Source organism: Jaculus jaculus, chromosome 12, assembly GCF_020740685.1.
Source record: "Jaculus jaculus isolate mJacJac1 chromosome 12, mJacJac1.mat.Y.cur, whole genome shotgun sequence".
In the NCBI taxonomy this organism is placed as follows: domain Eukaryota; kingdom Metazoa; phylum Chordata; class Mammalia; order Rodentia; family Dipodidae; genus Jaculus; species Jaculus jaculus.
Window position 1 is genome coordinate 15385061 of NC_059113.1, and position 8776 is coordinate 15393836.

Sequence of the window (8776 nt, forward strand, 5' to 3'; positions counted from 1 at the left end):
GGCCGGCCTGGGCGCTGTCCTTGGTGCTGAGCGCACAAGCGCCTTACCTTCTGCCCTGCGGAACCTGCAGACGTCCCCCAAACGTTAAGCAGATTGTGTGTAGCGCCATATCTCACTTTTAATACAAATAATAACTACCTCGGCCTGTGCTTCACCCAGCCCCACACCCTTAGTAGGTTTCGGGCCGGTAGTTCTCAAAGTCAGTTTGTCTCTCCCTCTCTCTCCTTTCTCCCTCTGCGCTCATCTCTGGTTGCTTTAAAAAACCGGAGGGGGGAGGGGAAGGGCGGCCAGGGGAGATTTGGATGGGGGAGGGGAGAGGAAGAGGGCCTGCAGGGGGAGGGGTAGGAGAAGAAGGGGCAAAGAGAATGATTGAAAAACAAAATCCCAGAGGAAGGGGCTCCAAGGGAAGGGCGGGGATAGAGACCAAAAGTAAAGTGGTAAGGGGCAAAGGACTAGAAAACCGTGAAATTAAGAGGTAGATGGCTTAAAAAAGAAAAGGAAAAACAATTCAAAAGACCAGGGAGGCCAGGGGCCCAGGGAAGAGCGGCCCAGACGCCTGCGAGAGAACGGCTAAACAAAGAAAGGGCAGGGCGTGGGGTGGACCGTCTCACCCAGGGTGCAAAACTGCAAACGTGGAGGTGCCAATGGAGAGTGAGGGGGACAGCGGGGCGCCCGAGTGCCGTGTGGGGACCCACAGGGAAGTTGGGGGCGGGCGGGGGAGATCCGGCCCCTCGACAGCCAAAGTGCGGGGTCCGATGCGGCGTGGGCCCACGTGGAGAGAGCGGACGGGCGCTGAATCACCGCCTGCCCGGGGCTGGCTGCTGCTGGTGGTGGTGGTTGGGGAGAGTGGGGGGGGGGGGAAGTGGTAGGGGGAGGGGGTGCCCGCAGTCCCCGCCTCCTCGGCCGCCGCCTCCACGGGGCGGGGCGCTGGCCGGGAGCCCGGCTTCTCCGCTATAAAGGTTCTGCCTCGAGGCCCGGCAGAACGCTGTGACAAGCCACCCGAACCCCAGAGGTCTCCAAGATGAGCTACACGTTGGACTCGCTGGGCAACCCGTCCGCTTACCGGCGGCTCACGGAGAGCCGCTCGAGCTACGGCCGCGTGAGCGGCTCCCCGTCCAGCGGCTTCCGCTCGCAGTCGTGGTCGCGGGGCTCCCCGAGCAGCGCGTCCTCGTCCTACAAGCGCAGCGGCGGCGGCGCGCTCGGCTCGCGCCTGCACTACGGCTCGGCGGCGGCCGTGATGCTGAGCTCGGCCGAGAGCAGCCTCGACTTCAGCCAGGCTTCCTCGCTGCTCAACGGCGGCGGCGGCACGGTGGGCGACTACAAGCTGTCGCGTTCCAACGAGAAGGAGCAGCTGCAGGGCCTGAACGACCGCTTCGCCGGCTACATCGAGAAGGTGCACTACCTGGAGCAGCAGAACAAGGAGATCGAGGCGGAGATCCAGGCGCTGCGCCAGAAGCAGGCGTCGCACGCGCAGCTGGGCGACGCGTACGAGCAGGAGCTGCGCGAGCTGCGCGCCGCGCTCGAGGCCGTGAACCACGAGAAGGCGCAGGTGCAGCTGGACTCGGACCACCTGGAGGAGGACATCCACCGCCTCAAGGAGCGCTTCGACGATGAGGCCCGGCTGCGCGACGACACCGAGGCGGCCATCCGCGCGCTGCGCAAGGACATCGAGGAGTCGTCGCTGGTCAAGGTGGAGCTGGATAAGAAGGTGCAGTCGCTGCAGGACGAGGTGGCCTTCCTGAGGAGCAACCACGAGGAGGAGGTGGCCGACCTGCTGGCGCAGATCCAGGCGTCGCACATCACCGTGGAGCGCAAGGACTACCTGAAGACGGACATCTCCACGGCGCTCAAGGAGATCCGCTCCCAGCTCGAATGCCACTCCGACCACAACATGCACCAGGCCGAGGAGTGGTTCAAATGCCGATACGCCAAGCTCACCGAGGCCGCCGAGCAGAACAAGGAGGCCATCCGCTCCGCCAAGGAAGAGATCGCCGAGTACCGGCGACAGCTGCAGTCCAAGAGCATCGAGCTGGAGTCCGTGCGCGGCACCAAGGAGTCCCTGGAGCGGCAGCTCAGCGACATCGAGGAGCGACACAACCACGACCTCAACAGCTACCAGGTGGGCACGGCGGCTGCGCGGCCGGCCTGCGCCCGCGCCGCGCCCCTCTCCCCCCTCCCCCCCCCAGCCCCGACTCCCGGGCGCGCGCACCGAGGCCGCTCCGCAGCGACCCCTGCTGGCCAGTGCGCGCCTGCCGCAGGTCCCCTCCTCCTCCTCCTCCTCCTCCTCTTCCTCCCCCTCCCACCCCCCCCCCCACCCCACCTGCCGCAGCCGGCCTGGAAGCCCCGACCGACCTTTCCCTCCAAAACCTGCTTCCCACCCTCGGTGGGTCTAGTTTTGCACTTTTAAACTGAGAGGCGCCCTGGGGAGAGTTGGGGAAGCAGAAGATTAAGGCAGAAACGCAGACTCTCTGCAGGGTCCCATCGCGATCCGCAGTGCTCTCAAAACTGGCTTCAACCCTCAGGGCTCGCTTGGGGAAGGGGAGGAGGGACCACGCCCACCCTGGAGCAGCCCTGGGCTTCCCTTCCACCAAGAGTTCTCAAGGGCGGGGATTTGGGTGGTATTTGCCAGTCTGTTTAGAATCTTGTGGTTTGAAAGAGGCGCGGGGGATGGGCGTGGGGGGCGGGAGGAGGGGAGTGGGGAGGGATGTCTGCGGGGGAAGGAGGGGGATGCGGAGGGAGGGGGCGAGCAAGGGTCTTGTAAGGCAAGATCTTGCCCTGAAAGATAAGCCCGAGACTCCTGTGCTTTTCAGGACACCATCCAGCAGTTGGAGAATGAGCTTCGGGGAACCAAGTGGGAAATGGCTCGTCATTTGCGGGAGTACCAGGACCTCCTCAACGTCAAGATGGCCCTGGACATTGAGATCGCAGCCTACAGGTACGTGGTGGCTGCGGGTGCGGCCCCAGGACTAACCGCACTGCGGGGGAGGCGGGTGCCGCTCCTGCTTCAGATAACCCCAGCCGCAGCCTGGCACCTGGTTCCCTTGCTAAGATAAAAAATAAAAAAGATTCTTAAGAACTGCAATTTTACAACTTTTTGTCCCAGCATTTAAAGAGTCAGTATGAGTTGAAATGAGGTGGTAGAATTACTCTGAAAAAGGGCAGCAATATACTGAGGCTTTTTATTTGTGTGAAAAAAAATGTTTTTGAATGTTTGAAGGTCAGGGGAATGTCTTAAGTTTTAATAGTTCACCTTGTGGTTGTACCTTTTCAATTGTACATATGCCAAATATTTATATGCATTTATATATTTTAAATATATATTTATATGTTTTAAATATATATTTATATTTCATATTTATGTATTTTAAATATGTATTTTATATTTCATATACTTATATATTTTAAATATATATTTATATATTTCAAACAGAATGGTTATGAATGTATTCTGTTTCTCTGTCATAGCTTACTATTGCCATCATCTGGCCAAGAATGGATATCAGCATATTAGATAATAGATGTAATAGAATATTTATCTTCATGTATATAGATAATGTAGATGTATGTTTGTCAGACTATAGTATAAGTTATATGTCTAGATATAGTGTGTCTGATCTTTATCTACATATATCTAGGTCTCTAAATATATACATGTGTAGAAACAGAACTAAGTGGATAGATAGATGATGGAGATAGATAGATAGATAGATAGATAGATAGATAGATAGATAGATAGATAAGACATGGATACGTACATACATAGGGTCTCTTCATCAATATAGAGATTGGTTGTAGGTCTACTAAGTAACGTGATCTTGTTGTGGACTAAATTCAAAGTACAAAATTCTCAGTTAAACTGTACTTGCCAATAACCTAATCACAGCAAGAATAGCCTAGTCTTTCTTTTCAACAAAGCTGAATGATTATTCTAAATGCACATTTTATTATTAAAATGTCAGGCCAAATCCAGAATGTGATTCACTCATAATAACATCTAACTACAATTTGGCATAGCCTAGGTTTTGATATTTGCTTAATCATTTCATTAATATATTTAATGTATTTTTTTTAAGTGCAGTGTAGACCCTGGCAGTGTAGCTGCTTAGGGAGGTCTCTAAAAGTTTGATGTTTCCTTTGAAGGAGGAAAGGAATTGGCCACTAGGGAACCTTCTCACAGACTCCTATTGCACCAAAGGAGCACTGCCCGGAGTTGGGCTTAGTGGCTGGGTGTGGTTGGTTGACAGCTGGGAGGGGCTGGGCACTGCGGCAGAGGACTGCCTGGACCGAGTATGACATAATAGATCTGAAATGATGGTAAGCACCGCGCTCGGAGATGGAACCTTTCTGACTTTACTTATTCAAAAGCAGCTACTGCATTGTGCATATAAGGAAGCATAGAGGCCTACTGAAATGTTAACGATGCCTTGTCTTCTTGGATTCTCTCTTTAGAAAGCTCCTGGAGGGTGAAGAGACCAGATTTAGCACATTTTCTGGAAGCATCACTGGGCCACTGTATACACACCGACAGCCCTCAATCACAATATCCAGTAAGATTCAGAAAACCAAAGTCGAGGCCCCCAAACTCAAGGTCCAGCACAAATTTGTGGAGGAGATCATAGAGGAAACCAAAGTGGAGGATGAGAAGTCAGAAATGGAAGATGCCCTGACGGCCATTGCAGAGGAGCTGGCGGCATCTGCCAGAGAAGAGAAGGAAGAAGAAAAGGAGGAGGAGGAGGTAGCTGCCAGAAAGTCTCCCCTGAAATCCCCTGAGGTGAAAGGAGAGGAAGAAGAGGGGAAGGAGGAAGAAGAGGGCCAGGAGGAGGAGGAAGAGGAAGACGAAGGTGCTAAGTCAGACCAAGCAGAAGAGGGAGGGTCTGAGAAGGAAGGCTCTAGTGAGAAAGATGAAGGTGAGCAGGAAGAAGAAGGAGAAACTGAGGCAGAAGGTGAGGGAGAGGAAGGTGAAGTTAAGGAGGAAAAGAAGGCTGAAGTAAAGGGAGAAGAGGTGGCTGTCAAGGAGGAGGTGGTGGCAGAAGCCAAGGTGGGGAAGCCTGAGAAAGCCAAGTCCCCTGTGCCAAAATCACCTGTGGAAGAGGTAAAGCCCAAACCAGAAGCCAGAGCAGGGAAAGGTGAGAAGGAAGAAGAGAAAGTCGAAGAGAAGAAAGAAGTAACCAAGGAAACCCTCAAAGAAGAGAAGGCAGAGAAGAAGGAGGAAAAGCCAAAAGACATGCCAGACAAGAAGAAAGCTGAGTCCCCTGTGAAGTCGCCAGTGAAATCCCCTGTGAAGTCGCCAGTGAAATCCCCTGTGAAGTCCCCTGTGAAGTCGCCAGTGAAATCCCCTGTGAAGTCCCCAGTGAAATCCCCTGTGAAGTCGCCAGTGAAATCCCCTGTGAAGTCCCCTGTGAAGTCGCCAGTGAAGGAAAAGGCTGTGGAAGAGGTGGTGACCATCACCAAGTCAGTAAAGGTGAGCGTGGAGAAAGATACCAAAGATGAGGAGAAGCCTCCGCAGCAGAAGGAGAAGGTAGAGGAGGAGAAGGGAGGTGAGGAGGAAGGAACCCAGGAGTCCAGGAAGGAAGACATAGCCATCAATGGGGAGGTGGAAGGGAAAGAGGAAGAGGAGCAGGAGACAAAGGAAAAGGGCAGTGGGAGAGAAGAGGAGAAAGGCGTGGTCACTAATGGGTTAGATGTCAGCCCGGCTGATGAAAAGAAGGGGGATGACAGAGGTGAGGAGAAAGTGATGGTGACCAAAAAAATAGAAAAAATCACCAGCGAGGGGGATGATGGTGCTACCAAGTACATCACTAAATCTGTAACCGTCACTCAAAAGGTCGAAGAGCATGAAGAGACCTTTGAGGAGAAGTTAGTGTCCACTAAAAAGGTAGAAAAAGTCACTTCACACGCCATAGTAAAGGAAGTCACTCAGAGTGACTAAACGATTTGAGTCCCTTGCAAAAGGTTAAGCCATATGACAGTTGCAAAATGCATGTGATTGACAGCTTCAAAGCAGAATGGGTTCTCCCGTGGGGGCTCCAGACATTGTGTTTTCCTTTGTGCAATATGAGGGAACTGCATGCAAGCTCAGGGTGCTCCCTCCTCAGTCTTTGGGGGATTCAAATGCATGATCAAGTTTGTACCTGGGAAATTTGCCAATTTCCTAAGCTGTCTGAAGGGGGGCGCTCAGCAGGGGGGGAGGGCGGGATGACTTGAGATGTATTATGCAAAGTACCAACTGAGCCAAAAATAATAAATGAAATACAGAACTCTCTTAGCCTTAAGAAAGCTACATATGAACAATTATGTTTACCTCACTGGTGCATTTTAAATGGACTTCTGCTCATGGGAGAACCTTCGCCGACATGCACAGTTTGCTACCTTATGTTGATCGATGTTAAATGTTAAATGTCACAGCACTACTTGCTCAATAAAGGTCATATTGGAAACAGAGCCAATCACTTGGTGTTATATTATTTCACAGTTAGATGTCTACCCCTGGAAGCTTCCTTTCCTCAGAACAGATTGTGGAACTTGTGAATGACCTCCCACTTCTTATCACTGCTTCCCTAAGAGCATTGACTTGGGAAACATATTAATTAGGATGGTGTCACCATTGTCAAAATTTTACTTAGCCCAAGCTTCATCCCCAAATGTTAAAATTCCATTTCAGACATCAAAATAAAAGCATCAGAATATACCTGCAATCCCACTGAGGAGGGTCCTCAGTGAAGTGAAGGCAGGGAGGAGGGAAACCGTACCAACACATAATGTGTCCATACAAAGTTTCTACTTATTAAGAAAGAAAAAGGAAGAAAGAGAGAGAGAGAAGGAAGGAAGGAAAAAGAGTGGAAGAGGGAGGTAGGGAGGGAGGGAGGGAAGGAAGGAAATGCCAAAAAAAAAAAAAAGCATTAGGGGAAATAAAGGAGATTTGGTGGAAATGATTTCTTCATCTCCACATGGTTCCATCCCATACCAGAATGCAGAGAGCCTCAAGGTAAGAGAGGAACTAATGGAGTCATAACTTGCAGTCATAGACCAAGGAGGTCATGTCATTTATTAGGCTGTGTACAGAAGAAACGGGGTTTAAATCACCCATAATCCTAATGAGAAATCTCCAGTCAGATGCTCACCCCTCACATATACACACCTGCCTCACTGTTCTGGATTTGCTGGAAAGGGTTTTATACTGCTAGATTTTCACTTGTTCAGGAAAACCTTTTTCTCAAAAAAAAAAAAAAAAAAAAAAAATGAAGGACGAAAAGTGGAATTATCCAAATAATATAATATATGATTCATGCAAAAAGCCCTTACAGGCTCCTTTAAACCCTAAATATACTCAGGAAGCTCAAAGTTAGTGGCAGTTTTTATAGTGATGTTCTCCAGCCATTAGCCAATTACCAATAATCGCAGTGTTCATTATATCTGTGTGTCATCTGTGCAATTATTTATTTATGCCTTTTCTTTGAAACATCTTATGGTTCATTTTGAAACACTCTCTCTTTTTTTCAGAAGCAATGTTATTAGGACACCCACCCAAGGTGAAACAGAGTTATTTAAATATTATCAGCAAAAATTGACTCTAGCTATGTGGAATTTAAAAATAAAAAGAGCATATTGGAGGGATTTGGGGAACCTCCTGGAATAGAAAGATCAGCCGAAGAAGCAGGTGTTGGAGAAGAGGAGCTCAGACAACCTCCCAGGGACAGAGGACACAGGAATCACTGTGCAGCCCTGAGGTTGACTGAACTCAAAGCTATTCGTTTCATTGAAATGTATAAAACAATACATCATGTAGGTCAGCACCAAGAGATACATCTTGATTGATGGGTCTCAAAAGTGACTTTGATGATGGAGCAACAAACTCCCCCGAAAAAGGACTGGGAGGGCTGGGAATGTGTCAGAAAGGAGCGTGGAGGCTGGTTGTCCATGGCATGATCTATGTAGCATTTAATTAGCTACTATACAGGTAACCATTACTGTAAAAATACTCGTTTGTCCCTAAAATCATCTATCCTAAAAAGGATGCCAGTGTTGGTCCCTGGGGTATAGAAACCCTTTTTGGGTTTTTTGTTTTGTTTTGCTTTGGTGTTATTTATTTTGTTTTGCTTTTCCATTTTGGTAGCTAGCGTATGCCATTTCTAAATGACAAGGTCAATTATCCACAGCCAGAATGAAAGATTGGCGCCGCCAGGCCTAAATTTGCTTTCAGTTGCTGTATTTCCTTTCCTAAGAGTATTTCCATGCATTCAGAAATGCAGAATATCTTGTTTTGGCCTCTTATCAACAGTCCTGATAAGCCCTGTAAATAGTTCATGCAAATCAAAGGTTTAGCTGATTCATGAGGTCGGTAGGTGTTTATTAAGGACTAGGGGACTAGGGATGACGCTGCGGTCTTCGCTTCTGAAATGACTGACTGTGCTGTGAATGCCACAAGAGAATGAGAGCCCGAATTCGTGCCCCATGTAGAGTCAGCTGACAGAGAAAGAGCGCATTTATTCCAAGCACAAACCTCTGCATGCTCAAGAATTACAGCCCCCCTTTCTCTGACTGCAACTCGTCTCTGCCTATCATGAAATAAGCAATTGAAACAAGAATTTCTGCCTACTTGTCCAGTTCATTACCTTTGACATACTATTTTACATAAAATACCATGAAAAATCAAAGCGAGCTAGTTCTCAATTTTTAAATATAAAAATTCAGCAATTTCTTAAAAGTCTTCCTCTGGTAACCAGGTGACAGGTGGCGGAACTGACATTTAACCCAGAGTGCGACTTCAGAGCACATG

General features: G+C 49.4%; 1 protein-coding gene across 2 annotated transcripts; it reads left to right on the plus strand.

Annotated features, from left to right (window-relative positions):
* Window positions 1-1021: 1021 nt before the first annotated feature.
* Window positions 1022-6173, plus strand: Nefm (neurofilament medium chain). Of its 2 annotated transcripts, XM_045131859.1 has the most exons (4): window positions 1022-2119; window positions 2811-2935; window positions 4450-5295; window positions 5356-6173. In XM_045131859.1, exons 1-4 carry the CDS (start codon window positions 1022-1024, stop codon window positions 5927-5929), a joined length of 2643 nt encoding a protein of 880 aa, XP_044987794.1. In that variant the 3' UTR covers window positions 5930-6173. The 2 variants fall into 2 exon arrangements, with proteins under 2 accessions (XP_044987794.1, XP_044987793.1); XM_045131858.1 differs by having other exon boundaries at window positions 4450-6173.
* The last annotated feature ends 2603 nt before the right edge of the window (window positions 6174-8776 follow it).